The sequence below is a fragment of the Hydra viridissima genome, unplaced genomic scaffold (assembly GCF_058129835.1).
Source record: "Hydra viridissima isolate aposymbiotic clone 2 unplaced genomic scaffold, HvirCarnegie_v1 scaffold_3, whole genome shotgun sequence".
In the NCBI taxonomy this organism is placed as follows: domain Eukaryota; kingdom Metazoa; phylum Cnidaria; class Hydrozoa; order Anthoathecata; family Hydridae; genus Hydra; species Hydra viridissima.
This window is the reverse complement of record NW_028324302.1, coordinates 1819687-1840902: the sequence shown is the minus strand read 5'-3', so window position 1 is coordinate 1840902 and position 21216 is coordinate 1819687. Positions and strand designations below refer to the sequence as shown.

Here is a 21216-nt window from a genome sequence, read left to right as displayed (position 1 = left end):
GTCAAAAAAATGCAAAGCTTGTCAAATTTGGTTTAAAAAGAAAGAAGCTAACGAGTATAAGATGTGGAAGAACTCCCATTTATGCCACAAAAAATTATTATAAATCAGCTAGTTCCATGGAGTCAGATGGGGCAGTTGCAATATTTCACAGATCAGAGTCAAGGCATAACTTAAAATATAAGTATTACATTGGAGATGGGGAAACTATTTCATACATAAAAGTTGTAGAATCAAAACCTTATAGTGATGATTTTTTAATTCATAAACTAGAATGTGTTGATCACATTCAAAAACGTTAAAGTGCAAGGTTACGTAATTTAAAAACAAAATATAAAAATAAATTGTCGTCAGATGGCAAAATACTTTTTGGAAAAGGTCGTTTGACGGAAAAAGCCATCAATGTATTACAGTCGCACTATGGTATGGCAATTCATCAAACTAACCAAGTTTATGCAATGAAAAAAGCTATTGGGGCTGTGTTATTTCACTGTTCAGAAAGTGTTACTGAAGAAGAACGCCATAAATTTTGTCCTCGTACAAAAGATAGCTGGGGTAAATGGCAATCTAATAAAGTGATAGGTAAAAGCACACATTATTCAAGACTCACACTACCACCTGCTTTAAGGGATGTTATTAAACCAATTTTTCAAGAACTAGGTGAAGATGCATTGCTTAATTAAATGCTTGCATGGTTTGACTCAAAATGTAAATGAGTGTCTTAATTCACTAATTTGGTCTTGTTGCCCAAAGAGAATTTATTGCAGTAGAAAAATTTAATAAACTGATGCAAGTTCTGCCATTATCAACTTTAATGATGGATATAAAGGATTAAAGAAAGTTTTCAGTAATTTAAACATTCCTTCAGGATATTTTTTTGATAAAGGTTCTGCAAAAAAAAGATGACCGTTGAAGTATTTTAAAATGTAAACAAAATACTGAGAAACTTAAATGTACGCAAAAGCATTTAAGGCATGAAAGAAAAGGATATCAACAAGGAACTTGAAGGTGGTGATAGCTATAAAACTAGATCTTTTTAATATATTTAAGTTATTAGTTAATTAATGTATATGTAAAGTATACAAAATTGTTAACAATTTAAAAACTTGAAAAGGATTTTATTAGCAATTTTGCTGTGCAAACTTTATAAATGATATTTATACCAGATGCTCCAGTTATTATTACAAAATTTCTTATGACTCCAAGTTGAGAAATAAGCCATGGATTTCCAGCGTAAACCTTTACATTGGAAACCTCTATTGTTTTGTTATTTACAACTGAATGAATTATTGTTCCATTCAAAGCGATTGAATATACATAGCTTCCATTTAATAACTCTTGTGATATCTTTAAAGCAGACCATTGCATCAATGGGAGGGATCTTGTAAAAAAAGCATAATTTTTATAACCATTGACTGCTGAGCATATCTGCATTGTTCCATTACTGTCTTCATTAAAAAATACGGCAGGAGTTCTTTCTCCATAATTATCTTCATTGCTTAAATTTGTCAAATGAATTACATTATGCCAACCAGAATTATAGGACAACTATTATAGGATTAACTTTTTTTTTTCCTCTTATTCAAATACCCTGAAAATTTCAGCCTAAATACTTTATCAGTTCCAGAGTATTTTAGGAAACAGAGTCAGTACTTTTTTGTCCTTTATCTCATAAATTTGGCGCACGCTCAATAAATTCAATACTTTTTTTCACCACACTCTTAATTAGTTTTTAATGACAATACACAAAATAACTTCCTTCTTTGATGAAATCAGCCCTTTAAATTTTTTATTTTAATTGTAGAAAAGTACCTTAAGACGTTGTTGACAAAAACCTAATTTATATCTTTTTTCTTTAAAATTCTTATCTAGAGTAATAAAAAGAGGTTGTCTTTTTTTTAATTTTTTTTGAAAGAGAACCATTCTGTAACAGGAGGTTTCTTTAATAGTACATACAGTTGATCCTGATAGTTTAGCTTCGTTATCATCTTGTGCATATACTCTTTAGTTATTCTTTGAGGGTTAAAACATTTTAGCTGTGTGACAAACTTCTTTCCAAGGGACTGAAAACAGTCTAACACATAACAGTTTGAGCCTTTTTATTTTTTTCTGTTTTTTAAGTGGATTTTTTTTGTATAGCTTATGCTATCTTTTTTTTAAATTATTTCATCTAGAGATGTCAGCTAAAATTTGACTTATTTAAATCTTTTCTTTTAATCATTCTTTTAGTTACAGATTTTCTTACATTGTTATATTTTCTTATTTTCTTACATAACTTATATTCATAATTTATGCAGAGGTTTGTAAACAACTTTATTTATACAGTTTTTATTAGAATCTTTTTCTCACTTTGCTTGATAGAACTAAAACTTCTGAAGAAGTTGCCTTACACCATAATTAATTTCTTTATAGATCTTCAATAACTAAATGCCATCAAACTAAAGTAAATACTAAAAAAAATTTCTTTAATCAATTTCTATTTTACAAAAATTTATATTAACTTAAATTAAACAGCAGTAATAAAATATCATAATGAAATATGGCATGAATAAGTCTCAGACTAATTGGCATAAATTAGTCTGAATAATTTTTTTACAGAACACAACTTTCATTTTATAACTTTAAAATATTTATGATTTAACATTTTGATAACCTAATAAGAAAATATTCTAGAAACTTTTTATTCTTTGTACCAATTATTTTGTTGATTATAGTTAACTAAGATCAAATGTTTCCAGAAGTTGAATTACACCATAAATCATACCTCTATAGATTTTTTTGATAAATTTTTTCTCTTTGTTCAATTTATGATTTATTTTAAGAACTTATTGACAAAAATTGTTTATATTGTAATGTAAAAGTTAGTTATGTAAAAGGTTATTTATATCAAAGGTTACAACTATATTCCTTTAAGTGTTGATCTCAACTGGTACTTCAATTAAATCTTTGGCATATAATATTTACAAGAGATCATCTCAAATAAGTAAAACTCCTTATTTTTTCTCTGATTTGCAGATTTCTTTTCAGATTCCAAAGGGATTTCTTTTTTATTGCTGATTATCCATAAAACAATTTGGTTGAATAACAAATATTGTTTGACACTGACTTTGATTTGTATTCAAAATTGCTGTGCTTTTTCTTTGATGAAGTTTTGAGTAAGTTTTTCATAAATATTTTCAGTAGCTGTTCTTGGTCTTCCTAAATGTTTCTTGTTTTCTAAACTTCCAGTGTATCAAAATATTTTTAAAAAAAGATATTGTGCACAACTGCTGCATTTCATGGCTGCTTGGAAACGTAACCATTTGCAAGTGCAGTTAAGTTTCAAAGTTACAAGAACTAAGTCACTTGAAAGCTTTTATAAGTAAAGAAACTTTCAAATGACATCATATTAAATCAGATAATCAATAAATTTTTTTTAAAGTAACAGCTGTAGTAAAAGACAACAACTAAAATGCCTTTCATGATTAAAATGACAGAGGTTATCATACTTAACATAAAGCAAGCCTACCAATTTTTATGATTTAAAAGTTTATATGAAATATTATTCTTGAGATATGAAGGTTGCAAGTAAAAACTGTTCATCAAAAATGTTTTCCTACTGTTCCTTAATTGGTGGCAAAATTTTATATACGTTTTATTACTTACTTTTAATTACTGTTAATTGATATTGTTTTAAACGAACTAGATAATTATATAGTAAGATAAAACTCAAGTAAATGAGTTTTTGGTTCTAAAAAAAATAAATAAGCATAGTATTATTTACAACTTAGGGTTTTTAAAGTTTGATAAGAAAAAAAAAATGTTAAATTATTTTTTGCTAAATATTTGTAGCTGAATGGGCAAATTGGAATGATTGGTCAGCATGTAATGCATCAAATGGTACTGGGTTTATGAACAGGACACGCTTATGTAATACCCAATCGATATTGAAATTATGTTTTGGGAACAGTACTGAATTTGCAGAATGTGACAAAAATTGTCCAGGTAACATTTGAAAATCTTTTTTCAATTTTTTTATTTTGAACATTATTAGTATAATAGAATGTAAAGTTTTAGATTTTTTTTATTAATGGATTTTGATGGATTGTTATTAACTGAAAATCACATTCTTTATTTATTTTCCTCAGAATTAGAATCAGTTTTCCTGCCAAATGAGATGCTGTTAAAAAAAAATAATATTGTTGCTACTCTGAGAAAAATTTACAAAGAATATGTTGTTTCATTTGATATTAAGCCTATGTCCTATACTTCTGGTTGGCATAATGTAATTCATTTGACAAATTTAAGCAATGAAGATAATTATGAAGACAGAATTCCTGCCATATTTTTTAATGAAGACAGTAGTGGAACAATGCAGATATGCTCAGCAGTCAATGGTTATAAAAATTATGCTTTTTTTACAAGATCCCTCCCATTGATGCAATGGTCTGCTTTAAAGATATCACAAGAGTTATTAAATGGAAGTTATGTATATTCAATCACTTTGAATGGAACAATAATTCATTCAGTTGTAAATAATCAAACAATAGAGGTATCCAATATAAAGGTTTACGCTGGAAATCCATGGAATGAAATTCAAACTGGAGTCATAAAAAATTTTGTAATAATAACTGGACCATCTGGTATAAATATTATTTATAAATTTTGCACAGCAAAATTGCTAATAAAATCCTTTTCAAGTTTTTAAATTTTTAGCAATTTTGTATACTTTTCATATATATATATATATATACATATAATAAGTTTAAAAAGATTTTAAAGTTCTTTAAATAAATGTTAGGGATCAGCCATCAATGGAGTGCTTGGTCAATTTGCAATGTGTCTTGTGGATATGGATGGAGGATAAGGACTCAAGATTATTGTTTGAATGATTATTGGGAAAATAGTACTACCTCCCAAGATTTGATAAGATGCTTTAGCAATGACACTTGTGAAGGTATGTAGCTTATTCTTAAGGTTTGGTTAAGTGATTTTAAAATATATGTTTATGGGAACGAATGGTTAATCCTTTAACATAGTGATTTTAATTTAACATGAAATAGTTTTTTGTATATATGGTTTTCTGTCTGCGTTAGTTTTAAAAGCGTATTTCAAATAATATTCCCACAATAGTTGATATTTTGCTTTAAGTTCATTCTAAAATGAGTTCACTTTTTTCCAGTAAATTGGTCCCAATGGAGTGATTGGTCTGAATGCAATTTGTCATCTGGAAATGGTTTCATTAAAAGATCTCGGATATGCAATAGTACAAGTACTTTTGAATGGTGTTCTGGTAACAGCAGTGAAATTTCTGCTTGTCTCAATAATATTTTGGGTAGAATGAGTTTGTTATTCATTTACATATGTATTAGTTTTATAGTATTAATAACTTACCAAGCATAATTAATGAATAAAGAAACATCAAAGAACTTTCTGCATAACACTCTTTATGAAAGTTGAAAAAGAGAATTGTTCAGTTTTTAAAAAATCTTGAAAAATGAAGTTCTTTATTAAAATCTTTTTATGGAATTGACATTTAACGTCACTTTCTTTAATGAGTTTTTATAAAAACTGAATATTCTGAGGAACTGAGTATTTTTTAAAAACACCTGTTAAACTATCAACAAATATTTTATCACTATAATTGTATGCATTTAAAATGTCAGCCATAATAAAATGTTGTCCATATTATTCTGATTTAAACATCATACTTTCAGCTATTCTACCTTGTACTCTGCTTTAAAACCATTTCCAGTGCCAAAAATTAATTTTTTTGAAATGATTTTTTCTTTTATGTTTCATCGTAAAATTTTAAAATACTTTTATTCATCAAATTTTGTTTTAAAACAATTTTTTTATACATCAAACATATTTAGTTAAAATACTATATTTATTATACTTACTATATTTAGTAAATTTTATCTTAAAAGTAAGTAAAGTAAAAAATATTTTTGACAGACATCTGGGGTAGCTGGTCAGGTTGTGATTATTCCTGTGGTAATGGATTAAAGAGAAGAACAAAATTATGCTACAACTCCAGTTTACCACATCAATGTGTGGGCAATGATACAGAGGTTGAAGGTTGTAGCATATGTACAGGTAACTAAGTTTGTAGTTGCTTTGATCTGTGTTTTGGTTCTTAATAAACATGAAGCAAAATAGTTTTAGTTATGTCAAAATCAAATGAAACAGTGGCATAAATTGTTTCCTAATTATACATAATAAAAATTTCCTGATTGAAATTTCAAAATAAAATTCAGATCTTTCCCTCCTGTATACAATTTTTTTCATCAAGTCAAGTAAACAAAATATATTAATAGAAACTTTGCAAAAAGTATTTTTTCTCCTCAGTAAATGTTTTTTAAGAAAAGTTTTGTTCAATATTATTTGTTTCTACAAGAGAAAGTAATGCTGGAGTGTAATGCTATTTTAGCAAACTATTCATATGGATCAAATGGAAGAACGTATAAGTTTTATAACACCCCATTGACTTGGAATAATGCAAAGTTGGAATGTGAAAAGGATGGGACCAGGTTAGCTATCAGTACAGAAGGTGATTTGTGTAACTTTTGGAATGTTTGTTTTCTTGAAACATTCTGGGTTGGGGCAAGCAAAAAAAATCGAGAAGATAAGTGGATATGGCTGGATGGAAGAAATGTTTCATTGTCGTTTCTGGATAAACCTGAAAGTGTAGGTTGTTTGGCAGCTACACAAAGCCAATTGAACAGTTCTAATTGCAACTCTACTTTTAAGTTTATGTGTCAAGGAGGTAAGTTTCCTAATTTATTTTAAACAAGTGAAACTCAAAGTCTTTTATAAAACATTTCTAGCCAAAGTTTGAGTAATTTATGCTTCTTTTTTAAAAAAAAAAAATTTAGCTGTCGTACTTTTTCATGTTCTTTGCTTTAATCATTTATGGGATGAGTTTTAAAAAAACTCTTTGGTTATCTAGACATGGTTGATTTTTCTCAAATAATGGAGCACAGTCTGTTTGTTGAAAAAAACATTCTTCAAAATGAATCTTTTGATGCCATTGTTAAAGTCAGAAATGGTGTTTTTGTTAATCTAATTATTGATTTTGGTGAAGGTAAAGCACAAGTATTCAAAACAATATTAAGTCTTTCAAATGTTTCAGAGAACTTTTCCATTTCTTACAGGTATAAAGAATATTGTCTTAGTTTGAAATAAAAATTAATATCCTTTTTTTTTATTCTTATCTGTTCCTCATCAACTTTCTTAAGTTTTGCTTTTTTTTTGCTTTGAAAAATTTTTCTAAAAATTAATTTCTATTTATAATTTTTTACACATAACTTTTAATTTTTTACTCTTACATTTTTTTACCCTAAAATCAAATGTCTATCAAAATCAAAAGCCTATTTTTCAGATATGCAAAATGCGGGAAGTATGAAGTAAATGTCAGATTTAGAAGCCTTGTCACAGGAAAGATGTTAATGACACCTGTTTCATCTAGTAGTACCAATGTGACTGTTTTCTGCACTTTATCTGAGATAAATATTGCCACTAATTTCTTTACATCATTAGATCAAGTAATAGTGATATCTGCTGGTGTAGAAATCAAGTTCAATATTAGTCAACATTCTGGTTCCTTTGTCATTTATACCATATTTTGGGGAGATGGCTTAAATAATACTTTCGACCAATCAAAGGAATTAATTTTGATACCATTTGTTGCATCACATGTATACAGAAATGAGGGAAACTTCTCAATTTTAATAATAGCGAAAAATGATGTTGAGTTTACAAACAAAACATTGCTTGTACAAGTAAAAAGTTGTTCTTTTCCAGAGATAAACTTTTATTATGGAAGCAAAATGAATCCGGTAACTTTTTTTAATAACGTGGATAAAGAGTTTATTGCTACAATTGATGAAAATGAAAACTTATGCAAAAAAGAAAATGCAAGTGTTTATTGGGTGCTAACAGTTGGCAATAATGTTACAAACACCAAAGGAGTTTTAAAAAACCAAAAAGCTTCATTTGTTATCAAAAAAGAAACATTAAAAGTGGGCTCTTATACTCTCAATTTGCTAATTTATTATGGCAGCATCTCTTCTGTGTCTGTTGCTTACTTCAACATAATTCAAGCCCCATTCGTTATTGAAATTGAGAGTGGTGACTTTCGCACAGTTGCATATAAAAGAAAAGTGGGCACTGAAAGATTTCATCAAAATTTTACAATCAATGGAATTGTCCACAATGAAAGTCCTATTCTGTCACAAGAGATCTCATTTAAATGGAGATGTAAACTTGCAAGCAACATATCAGCTGCTTTAAACATTTTGAACATTTCAAAAGAAGCCATCTCAAAATATAACTCGACTACCTGCTTTAATGATTCATGGGTTGAGTTGTTTGGTTCTAATGGCTCAGTACTTTTCTTTAATACTGAGATGTTCTTTGAAGGTCTTAGTTACCAGTTTGAAGTTTTTGGAATTAAAAATGTAGGAGAAAATTTTCAATCATCTTCCTTTGCCCAGGAGATATATTTTAGTGATGCAGAAGTTCCAAATGTAAAGCTAATGTAAGTCAAATTCATTTTTTGTGTAAGTAAATTGAATAGGTTAAATAGTTTTATAAACTCTAACCCAAATCTTAACAAATCATTGTATTTTTTTAATTAAATCTCATAATAAATTTTTTTTGTTTACAGTAATCAAATAAATAACCAGTTTACATTAACTCTCAACTGCAATATTGAAATGCATTTTGAGACACATTTTGATTTTTCAATAAAGTTCTTTTTTTCTTTTTTATAAGTTGTTTTCTGGTTTTATTTTTACAGATGTTTTTCAAACTGTGATAAGAAATTGAATTTGAAAGAAAGGACCATTTTATCTTACAGTTGTACGGATGGTTTAAATCAGGGGTCAGTGAACTATTCATTTTTTTTTTTTTGTACAAAGTGTATTTTGTAATTGCATTTTATTTTACAACTGTCATTTTTTTGCTCATTAAATGTTACAGTGTGATAGCTGAGTGGGATGTTAAAGATGATACTGATAAGTTTCCTGACGAGTTATTTCAAAAAAATTCAACTTCAACTGGCTTCTCAAGCACTAACTTAGTTGTTAATGTAGATATTTTACTCGAATCAAAAAATTACACATTTATTTTAAGAGTTGGATATCAAGGCTCATCATTTAAAGCGCTCTTTAAAGTGAGAAGGTTAACTTCTTCCCTACCAACTCCTGGGTTTTGTAGCATCAGGTATGATTGCATAGATTAACTAAGAGAAAGTTCTTAAATTTTAAGTTATAAGCTTTAACAAAGATTTAGAAAACCAAAGCTGTTGTATGATATCAAAAAATATTTTTTTTTACAAGTTGCTTATAACTATTAAGATGTCTTGTAAAAAGAAAACAAAACATTTGTTTGTTTCATTATTTCAAATTTTTTTTTGAATGATATTTTTTGATGATTTTTTACTTTCTATTTTCTTCTTACTTTTATTTTTTTTTTGAATTTTATTTGTATCCAGAAAAAATGAAAGAAATAAAAATGGATATAAGGTGGCTTAAAATATAAAAACTTTGTTTTTAAAAATTGCTACGTTAAGTGAAAAACTTTTGTTAAAAAAAAATCTTCCTGCATTTAAACTTCTTTTTTACTTCAAAATTTAAAACTTATTTTAACTGAATAAAACTATAAATGATTTAAGTGAGTTGGAGTGGTTGTCACAATAGATAAATTTAACTAATTTCAACTTTAAGACAAGCTTTAACCAACTTGAAGAAACTTCAACTTAAAACAAATTTGATACAAAACATAGCATCTCTATGTGTTTTGAAAATTTTTCTTGTTGTTTATTTCCAGGCCTCAAAAAGGATATTCGGTTATAACAAAGTTTAAACTTGTTTGTCAACAATGGACTGATGCTGACAGTGTTTTGAACTATTATTTTTACTATGACAATGGTAGCATTCAGAAGATGAACTTAAACTCAACCACTCACAGTTCCTACCCTATTCTAAATGCCAAGACTGTTGATCAAGCCAGTTTAATGAATTTCAGATTGGGTCCTGGTGATAAGAACAACAACTACACAGTTACCATTTATGTTTTAGTTAGTGGGATCTATAAAGCTTACAGAAAATATAAAAGTCTTTTTGTTCAGGCATGTTGCTTTTCTTTTCTTTTCTTTTTCTGTTAAAAATTTCTTGTAAATAAATTAGTAGAAATGTTTTGATTGGAAAAGGCTATTCTAATTATGTATTTGAAAATATCTTTTTATTGGTTTGTATGATTTCAGTGTAACAAATAATGTTGTTCTTCTTTTTTTATGTGTGCAACTTAAGTTCAATATCTTCAGGTAGTAGCTTTGTATAAACTTGTATAAATTATAGCTTTATTGAACTTTGTATAAAATAAGGTGACAAGTGTTGAATTTTAATTGTTCAATAACAGCAAAACTATGTTTAATTTCAAAACAACTGAGAGTTTCATTTAATTTCAAAAAATAATTTTCTTAAATAGAGTTAAAAAAACTTTTTTTTAGGAAATTTCTTTTGTCTTCAATCTAACTAAAGTTTTTTTTCAAAACAAAAATTAGATCTCCTAATATGCAATCCAAGAATTTTCTGGTTTTTGTGTAGACATACTTAAAAGAAGAATGAATAATGCTCCCTCCCTCCATTTTGTCCATGCTCAACTAACATTTGTTTAAACATTAATTGTATTATACATAATTTTATTATAAAATATAATTTTTTGTTGCTGTTAAGGTACTTCCCTTTAATCAAATAAGTATTAAAGACATAATCACAGATATTGATATGAATGACTCACAAGACCTGTCAAATGTCCTTCAATCAATAAGTGCTGTTCTTAATCAAGATTTGAAGATATTAGAGATTATGTTTGACAAAGTTGATGATAATGCCACTGGAATTGAGTTATTAAATGAAGAGATAAATCAGATAGTTGAAAATAAACTTGTTCAACTACAAACTGTAAGACATTATAGTATTTCAAAATGATTTCTGATGTAGTTTTTTATCATTTATTTACGAGAGTTTTTTCTTTAAGGTTTACACTGATATAATTGGACTACTTTTGAAGGCCCCTTTAAATGATATGAACGATTTTAAAGTTGTTGGTGATGCATTAGCAATAACTTCTCAAAACTTTGGTGAACTTCTTTTCCAGGATCAGGTAAAAACAATTTCAATGCTAATAAAAATTATTTTACGAGATTGAATAAAATCTGAATTTTTTTATAACAAGTTTTCACATATGACGCAATAAATCGATAACCATGCAGTGGAAGCTATTTAGTTAGCAGGTATTTTGGTTAGCATTTTTATAATTATAGGTGGGAATCATCAAAAATACCAGTAATTTTATTACTATTTACTGCTAATTGTAGTAATATTTTGTCTTCATTTTTAGGAAAGTGCAGGTGATATTATTGTTAACATGTCTAGATTGTTGACTAACGAAAATTTAAATTCTCTTGGTCCTAATGCATTTGATATAAACACTCAATCTTTTATTATATCTGTATCAAACTTATTTAAAGCTGACTCTCGGTTGGTGAGATTCTCTGTGTCAAATAGTAAGTAACCCTTTAATAGAGTTTTATAAAGAAGTTATAAGTAGCTTAGTTATAAAATAAACAGCAGCAGCTTTGTAAAACATTTGAGCTTGTGAAATTTTGCTTTTAGATTCTGCATCTAATCCAATTGAAGAAATTACATCAAAATTTAGAAATAAAAATAGAGATAACCAGGTGACCAAACATTATTCTTTTGGGAATGCTTTCTTGAGTTACTGCTTTATTCTAATCTTTTCTTAAATTATTTAAATTATTTTTGTGATTCTACATTTATGGTAATTTTGATATTTACTTAGAAACATAAAAAAAAAAAGTTTTTAGGAGAAATGAAAAATAGATTCTCACTTGGTTATTTTCAGGCTAGAAGAAGTGCTGATTTGGTGGTAAAACTTAAAAGATCTTTGGACAGCTGTTTGCATGCTATGCAGAATTACAAAGTTCCCAGTGAAAAAGCTTCTTTTGGTGACACGCCTTCTTTTTCTTTTACTATTAAAAAAGAATATGGGAGTAATTTAAGTGGTTTGTTTATTGGTTCATCCCCAAATGGTAGTGGTGAGGAATATGGATTTGTATTTCCAAATCTAACTAACTTCTTTAACGAGTCATCTCAAAATGAAATAATCTTGTTGAATGTAAGTAATTACAAAATAATATAGTAAGTTTCCATTTCTACCACCACTTTCTTGTCATATTGCAAAAAAAATTTAAATATGCTCCGACTTAGCAGACCATACAATTGATTTAACCTGGCTATGCTGGACAGCTTCAGTTTCCTTACTGGAAATTAGAGTTGTTATTCATGACGCTACTCAGGACACCAAACTCAATAGGACATTAAGCAGAACATTAAATGAAGCATTACTTCATAAAAAATTTTTGTTTATTACAAATTAAGAATCATAAATTATTATAAATCATAATTAATTTATATACTAACACTTATTCAATCTTTACATCAAAATTGACGAACTGCATATTCATATTTATATATTAAACATCTAACTAAAAAAAAATGGAGGAAATTATTTAAACACATGAAGGTAAAATAGACCGAAGATGCCGAAAATAGTTTTTTTCTTCTTCCTGTTTGTTGGTTTAAGAAAATAAAAATTAAAAAAAATCAATGATTTGTGAACGTTTGATAAAATGTTTCTTTAGAAAGGATACTAAAGTCTTTTTTAAAATAGTCTATAAATTACTTTTAAATAATGTATCTTTTAAAAAATACAGCATAAACTATACCATGTATTATATAAAAATATTGTTAAATGAAATCGGAACGGCTTTTGATTTACAGCAACCTTTTAATAGACTTATTTTTTAATGTAAAGTAGAAACCCATCTTTTTTTAAGAAAATAACAGGGTTTTTTGATGTCCTTTTTTTGGTTCTTGGTTTCAGGTAAGCAGTTTTGAATATGATTAAAATAATTAATAAAAGATCAAAAACAAAAGTAAAAGAACATTGAAAGCAATTTTAATTGATTATGCTTAATTTAGAACTTAAGAATGAAGGACCAACCATATACATGGGATTTACAGCGAACTGATAATATCTTATCTGAATCTCAAATTCTCTCTTTGTCAAATACAAATGGAACATCCATTGAATTAAAGAATATTTCAAGACCCATTCACATTTCAATTAGAAATATACCTGAAAAAGTTTTAGGGCAGAATATATCATTACGAGCTCCTTTTGAATTGGAAGTCAAATCCCTTAAACTACCATTAAAAAACTGCAAGATGTTGTTAAGGTTTACACCATTAAATGATCCAAACAATGAAACCACTCTTAAAGTTTTAATACAATATGGAAAAGTCCCAACTAAGAATGACTATGATATTGAACTACAAATTTCAAACAATGATGGAACTTTAGTTAAAAAAAGTAATGTTCCTCCCATATTTGATGGGAGTGAAAATGGTTACAATAGCACAACAAGTGTTTTATCTTCTCAAAAACCTCCTGCAACTTTGACTTTGAAAAGAAATCAGAAGACTCAACTTTTGACCGATGGTTCAATACTATTATGGGACTTTCTTAACTCAACATACGGCTTTAGCAAGAAAAAAGCTCTTTATTTATCATTTCTCTATGATGGACCAATGCCTCCTCTTCAAGTTCAATCAAGTCACTATACATTTGATGAGGAAGAACATAATGGAACCTTTGACTATGGGATGAAATCATACTGTGTTGAATGTAACTATTGGAATGAGTTTAAAAACAGCTGGGTGTCAGATGGATGTGAGGTATCACTGATTTCTTATTGGCGTTTTAATTTCTTAAAAGTTGAAGAGTTTTTAATTGAAGAATAATTAATAACTACGTATTCTGACGCATTTTTAAAAAATAAAATATTAGTTATAACATGTTTTTTAATAAATTGTTGTTTAAATGTTTTATGAACAAAATGTTCCATGTGAAGCATTTTATAAACGATGGTAACGTTATTGAATTCTTTTATAAACGTCAATTTTCAAGCCTTAAATTAGAGACCGATCAACAATTTAACAATTTAAATTTGATGCTTTCTTGTTTTATGTGCATTACTTTTAACCTTAATTTTGCCCTCATTTTTTAACTTAGCTTGATCTGAACTCAACAAATTTTGTCGTAACTAAATGTAAATGCTCTCATTTGACTGCATTTGGTGGATTCTATGTAGCACCCAATGTTCTTCCAGCACCCTCCTGGCAGTTATTGAAAGAGGGTTATGTTCTCCTAATAGTTGTTGTTTGTATTCTTTTGGTGTGGGTACTTGGTTTATTTATCATGAGACGTTTTGATATCAGTGATTCTACAAAGGCAAGTGTAAAATGCATAAATGTTTTTTTTTAATACGTCTTCAATTTGCAAAGGTATCATTTTTTAAGATTTAGTTATCTGCTTAATAATGTTTTCAGCTTGTTATAGTTTGGTGTGTGTGCACTCTTGGATAACCGCCCAGAAGATCAGTATTTGTATGAAGTCACTGTTAACACCGGAACTCGAAGGAATGCTGGAACGATGTCAAATATTTTCTTTAACTTAACAGGTGAGCATCTTTTGGATTCTTTTACTTTTTAATGTCGATTTGCTCATCTTCTATGTTTCCATTATTGAAATTCTGATTAATCTTTATAACTATCATCAAGTTGCTTTTAAAAAAATTCTTATACAATGTTCACATTTTTTCATTTTTACTTTTTCTATATTATATCAATTTTATTATAATCTCATACAGCTATAAAAAAGTCAAACTTCTTTTGCAGTAATTTTTAAAAGATAATTTCATAACTTGATGTCATGTCTACCTTTTTTCTAAATTGAAAATTTAGTTAAGTAATTGTTACTAACAAATCATTCATTATGAAATGTCTACTAGCCTACCTTAGTCTTAGGAGTAATGTTTTTAACTTTTAAGTTATCATTATAGTAAAACTGCTTTATTATTAATACACATAATTATAAATTCTATATACAAAATTATTACATATATACTTACTACTTATATACATAATTGTTACTAATATACATTGTTATTGTTTATATTAATCATTTTGTTTTTCAATTTGTAAAATCAAGGTGCATAATACAATTTGTTTTGTATAAGGTGAATTATGCGAGTCGGGAGTGCGACGCTTAAAAGACGGAGAAAGAAAATGTTTCCAGCGTTCAAGCACTGATTTCTTTATAATGACAACAAACAGTTGCCTAGGCGACTTAAATTACATTCGTATTTGGCATGACAATAAAGGCGGAGGATGGTATTTAAGGTTAAATAATAATTTAAATTACAATAATATTCATTTGTCAGATTCTTTAAAGATTTTATTAGATTTATTCAATTATTACTCATATTCGAATAAGAATTTGGAAAATTTGGTTATTTTTTTCATGTTAAAACATCCTTGTTTAGGAGTATTGTTGTTACTGATCTCCAAACAGATAAACGTTTTTACTTCATTACTAATCGTTGGATTGCCGCAGACAAAGGGGAATGTTCAGTTGACTGCTGCATACCGGCGTCTGGATCAGATGATATAACCGAGTTTAGTTATATTTTTTCACAAAAGACGAAACATGATTTATCTGATAGTCACATTTGGTTTTCAATTTATGCTCGCCCCCCTAGAAGTTGTTTTACTCGATGTCAGAGATATTCTGTCGCTATATGTTTACTGATGATGGGAATGACAGCGAGTTGTATGTATTACAAAAGTATACCGCCAGCCACTCCGGCAACTGAAAATAAAGTAGCTGGATACACTTTCACATGGCAGCAGGTAAAATGCGGTATATTTATTTCTATATGCATGTGCATCATTAGTTAATTCATCTCGTCCCAGTATCCTAATGAGTTGATTACTTAAATTCAAATTTTTTTTTCTTTTAGCTATATGTGGGTTTTTTTAGTGCTTGCATTACTTTTCCAGTTAATTTTGTCCTCGCTCGTCTCTTTCGAGTAATAAAACCCAAGAGAAAGTTTAAATTTGGAGAACTAATTGGGAAGAACAAGTTTCAACTTTTTTTTTTGCATGGGTCTCGAAAGAGAAAACGTAAGCGCATTTTCTTATTATTAAAAGTTTCTTCAAATATAAAGAAATACTGGCTTCTAGAAAATTAAATATCTTTATTTGTTAAAAAAAAAAATTTAAAAACATAGCGGAAGGGAAAATTTTGATTTAGGACGGTAAGAATGTTAATTTAGGGACACTATTAAAAAGCTTCAACCGATTTTGTTTTTATGATTCTTTGATGACACTAAATATGAAATTTTGTCTTAAATTGTTTCGTATTTGTTTAGTTTCAAGAATAAGAGATGTAAGCGTTTATGAAAAAATAAGTAGCAGAAGCGCAACACAAAAGCAGCACACGAAGAGTGATTTTTTCTACCTTCCACACGGTTTTTTATATATTGCATGGTTTATCTGTATTTCAATGACTTTGGGTGGCGGGTATGTTGTTTTGTCATATGGAATGAAATTTGGGAACAGAACATCCTTGGATTGGTTAGCCAGCATTTCTTTATCAGTTGTAAGTTGAGGGTTATGTTCTTGAGTTTTTTTGCATATCCATTGAATGAGATATAGAGAATTAATTTTTTTTTTTTTAAATTTCATTGCAAAAGACAACACATCTTTCTTTTTTAATGTTTAAAAAAAAAGGAAAAAAAGATAAGTCTAATCTACTACTCATAAATGATTTAAACCATGCATACTTTAAACTTTGCGAAAAAATTACGCCCAAATGTAACCTCTTAACTAATTTCCAAATATTTCTCCATCAACTTCTAATAATCTTATAGATATTAAAAAATTTTTAACAGTTTTTTTTAATTCTTTCTGAAACCTATTACACCTTCCTTGTTGCTTCTGTGACAGGATAAAAATATATTTCATTTATTTGAGATGGTGTTAATTACTTTACATATTGCGTCAATTGCGTCAAAGTTTTCGCATTACATGTTTCTGTAGATGGTTTTTTTTCTGTTCTCAGGTACTTGATGCATTTGTATTTCAACCTGTAAAAATTCTTTTTACGGCGTTGTTCGTGGCGCTCGTCAAAAAATCAGTCGAAGAGAAATATTTAATTGATATGCACTGTAAGACTATTTATTTTCAATTATTTTTCAACAACGAATAAAATAGTAATAACCAATTGTTTAGAAAGTTTTTTATTTTGTAATGTAAGCTTAAAATAAATCAATTTTCTAAATAACTTTGGTAAGTTAAACAAATTAATTGGTAACTATAACATTATCAGTTAAAATTTTTTACCAATTTTTTTATTTCTAAAAATAGACATTATATGTCACAGTATACATTTATATAATAAAAATGACATTCTTTAGATCTTTTAATTATCAAAATTCCACCTTGATTTTAGATTACACTAAGACACAGATTTTTGGTTCATTTTTACGTAATCGCGTTATTTGATTTACTTTACGATTACATTAAGTAACAAACTATTGTCGTTCTATTAGTGTTTGGATTGTATGCATAAATTTATTGAGAGTTATAATATTATCAGTTAATACTTTTAAAAAAATTTTTATTGCTTAATGTTGACATTTTCCACAATATAAGTAAATTTATATTAAAAAAATCTTTGACTTATCTGAAGATCCACATTGATTTTTGATTACAAAACGTTGCAAATTTTCGTTTTATTTTACGTTATAACGTAATTTTATGATAGTTATTACGTTATTACGTTTGGACTTGGGTTGGCCATTCCATTAATTCTAAAATTTGATTTCGTTCAATGTGTTCCTTATGATTTTTAACTATCTTACTAATATGTTTTTAACAAAGATTTATGTAGATACTACATCCAAAAGATTAATATTTTTTAATCATATTCTTGTTTTAAACTTTAATTACTCGCGCTGGTGTATTTTGTACACCAAACTTATATATCTTTGTATTAATACGATCGTACGTAAACTTAAACAGAGTTAGTACCATCTATCCTTTGTTTAATATACTACTAATATGGTGTGTATATTAAACAAAGGATAGATGGTACTAACTCCGTTTATATGTTGTGTGTCTTAAGTCGAAGAATCATCCTGCTGACATTCAATGTTTTTTAAACAAATATAATCCACCGCAAGATGAGGAGGATACAGTTAAGCCGTCTGCAAAATTGCGAAGACAGTGTCATCTTTGTGGGAGATCAAATAACAGGGTAACTGCAATGTTCTTTGATCTCCCACAAAGATGTTCTTCATGTATGGAATTTATCTGTTGAGGACATTCGTTAATTGAAGTAAAATGCAATCCGTGTGCACATCCTGTAATAGATAGCAATGGCTATCATGAATAAAAACTGTAATATTTAGATAATATATAAAAAATGTGAATTTTTTTGTAAACTTTAATTATAATAAAGTTATGAAATTAAAAATAGTTTTTACATTCAATACTTTAAATAATCGTCTCATAAAAGTACAATTTTAACAATGGTGCACAAACTACACTGCGCGAGTAGTTAAGGACTAAGATTTAGCACGAATAGTTAAAGACTAAGATTTGGCACGAGTAATAAAGGGCTAAAAATTTGCAACCTTATCGTCGATAGTGTATATGTTATTATCATATCATTTTAAAATTTTAATCGTTGTATTTTTATTACAATATTTATTATTTGTAGTTAATATAGTCTGATCAAATTCGCTTTGGTTTTCATTTCTGTTCTCAAATGTAGAAGAATATTGGACTTGTTATAGAATTGTCTTTTTTAAGAAAAAGAGTTCTCAGAAAAAAAAAAAGAAATTTCATTAAAGATTTTAATTTTCTTTTCGAAGGTAAGGAGCTGGCCTTTGATGAAAAATGGCTTCATAAACAGAAACATGAGGTGAAGGTCATTGATATGGAAGACGTTGATATAAAACCGCTCGATGCTTTTACCTTGAGTAAAATGAAAGAAGCATCCCTAAACCAAAAAAAAATGTATGAAATTACAAATGAGTTGCTGTTGTATATTATCTTTGCAATATTGGTCTTTTATATTGGTTATTTATCGCAAGAAAGTACGGTGTATTACCAAACGCGTGATGTAATTGATCTTTTCAAATTTCAATCAACCAAAGCAATACAAGAATCTATAAATTTTAGCCAAGTAAATTTTTGGATAAAAACTGATTTCTTTATTCTGTTGTATCTTTTATATTTGATCCGGAGATATTTTTCATTTTTCTAAAAATGCTCCGGCTTTTTTGATTATTTTCCGGCAATCCATATTTCTATGGTGAGTAAACTTTTTTGCAGATTTATTCTACTTTCAAAAAAATTTAAATAATTGAGTTAAAGAAATGTAAAAAAAATAATGATAATATTAAAAAATTATGACAGCATCATATAAATGAAAGAAACGGTACTTTAATATTCATAGCAGAGTATAAATCTATACTTAAAACACCTTATTAATTTTACATAATTAATTTCATCTGTTACAGCTAATTAATCCGTTAGTATGCAAGTTTGCATTTTTTAAAAATATTCTTTTAACTGCAGCTTAAATCTGCTTGCGATTTCTGGAACTGGATTGAAATGCTCTTTCTTCCTCAAGTTTTTCCAGAACCTTGGTATAACAATCGAATAAAGGATTTTCCTGGAAGGTTGTTTTTAAATGATCTCGTATCAAAAGTTGTTAACGGAATAAGAATTCGGCAAATTCGTGTACAACCACGTTCGTTTTTTTTTTTGTTTTTTTTTCCATCAATAATATTTGTTTTAAATATACTTTATCATGAATAATGAAGTTTCTTAAAAAATAATCCTTTACTTTTCACCTTTAGATTCCTGTCAAAAAGCTGAAGATGTTAAAAAGATATTTACTTATGATTGTTTATCTGCTTACAAATCATCTCTGGAGGAGACTCGTGATTTCAATTTCAGTTGGTCTGACCCTAAAAAGTACACTACTCAAATCAATTCTTACACCATGCCTTGGAGGTACCAAACCTCTGAAAATCTTGATAGCTATCCACTACCTGCGACGCTAGAAACCTATTATGGAGGGGGATACGTAATTGAAATTTTCCCAAAATGGAAAAACAAGAATATTATCGATCTGTTAAAACAAAAACAGTGGATTGATCGCCAAACACGAGCTGTAATCGTAGAGTTTGTTCTGTTTAATGCTGCTACAAATCATTTCAATATGGTAACTGTTGTGTTTGAGTTTCCTCCTTCAGGTGGAATGATACCTTATTTCAACGTTGAGACAATAAAGTTATATACGTCTACAGCAGGAAATGAGGTAGCAAACATAGGATCACAAGTATTATTTATTTTAATGATGTTCCTTTTCTCCGTCCGTGAATGCAGAGTTATTTATAGAAGTGGTAGGGGATATTACAATGAATTCTGGAATCTTGTTGAAGTTGGACTAATTTTTTGCTCCATTCTGGAAGTCTTCTTCTACTTTTACAGAGGTAATAAAAGTTATTTTGTGCACTTATAAAATTTCAATAAATATTTTCCTCATAAAGTGATAGTTGATATCAGATTGGTATCAACTAGATTTTGTGGTTCATGATGTTTAGTAAGGTTGCGTGTAATTTAAAAGTAATATAAGTTAAAGATTAATTGTGCTCATAAAAATTGGATTTGTTTTTTACTTTTAAATGTACGATTATTAAAAGATTACTAAACTTTTTTTATCTAAATGACATTCGATACGTTCCGGGCACAAATAGTTAGCGTAGATTTATCAGTGCACGTTACCACAATGCCTAAGATATTGAAGCTATTTCTGCTACAGTTTTCTGGTTTATTTGTGAGACTGTCCTCTGCTACTTTTGTACACCCCCTATTTAAGAAATTCCCATAAGAAATAGCGCAGAGATGTCAGATCTGGATTGAGTGGTGGGCAGTTGAAATCAACTTTTCTCGAAATCAGCTTAATGGTGACTCCTTTTCAGCTTCAGTTAAATCAATTGATGTATAACAAGTGGTGAAATCTTGTTGAAACCATTTCAAATAAAGAAGCCAAAAAGAAGGTGTTGCAAAGATAGAGCTAAAAAGTTTGAAACTATCTTGCAGTGTTGTTTTGTATCTACAGTTAAGGCTCAACCTCAACAACCTTTAAAGAAAGGGGTGGATAATACTTTGGCAGACATTGCAGGTGAAGCAATTACTGCCAAAGTATTATCCACCCAGATATCAA

At 28.2% G+C, this 21216-nt stretch overlaps 1 protein-coding gene across 1 annotated transcript in view; it reads left to right on the top strand.

Annotated features, from left to right (window-relative positions):
* Positions 1-21216, top strand: part of LOC149890556 (uncharacterized) — a 33784-nt gene that overhangs the window by 8310 nt on the left and 4258 nt on the right. Inside the window, exons 7-33 of the mRNA XM_090081933.1 lie at positions 3829-3981; positions 4125-4619; positions 4778-4933; positions 5159-5311; positions 5935-6075; positions 6410-6745; positions 6929-7133; positions 7361-8518; positions 8780-8863; positions 8962-9204; positions 9811-10111; positions 10719-10946; positions 11023-11148; positions 11386-11551; positions 11661-11725; positions 11911-12183; positions 13050-13805; positions 14143-14361; positions 14470-14590; positions 15149-15311; positions 15455-15821; positions 15932-16094; positions 16343-16572; positions 17035-17140; positions 18851-19164; positions 19560-19734; positions 19844-20482. Of these exons, the coding sequence (XP_089938059.1) occupies positions 3829-3981; positions 4125-4619; positions 4778-4933; positions 5159-5311; positions 5935-6075; positions 6410-6745; positions 6929-7133; positions 7361-8518; positions 8780-8863; positions 8962-9204; positions 9811-10111; positions 10719-10946; positions 11023-11148; positions 11386-11551; positions 11661-11725; positions 11911-12183; positions 13050-13805; positions 14143-14361; positions 14470-14590; positions 15149-15311; positions 15455-15821; positions 15932-16094; positions 16343-16572; positions 17035-17140; positions 18851-19164; positions 19560-19734; positions 19844-20482 (7536 nt within the window). The remainder of the gene's footprint in view (positions 1-3828; positions 3982-4124; positions 4620-4777; positions 4934-5158; positions 5312-5934; positions 6076-6409; positions 6746-6928; positions 7134-7360; positions 8519-8779; positions 8864-8961; positions 9205-9810; positions 10112-10718; positions 10947-11022; positions 11149-11385; positions 11552-11660; positions 11726-11910; positions 12184-13049; positions 13806-14142; positions 14362-14469; positions 14591-15148; positions 15312-15454; positions 15822-15931; positions 16095-16342; positions 16573-17034; positions 17141-18850; positions 19165-19559; positions 19735-19843; positions 20483-21216) is intronic.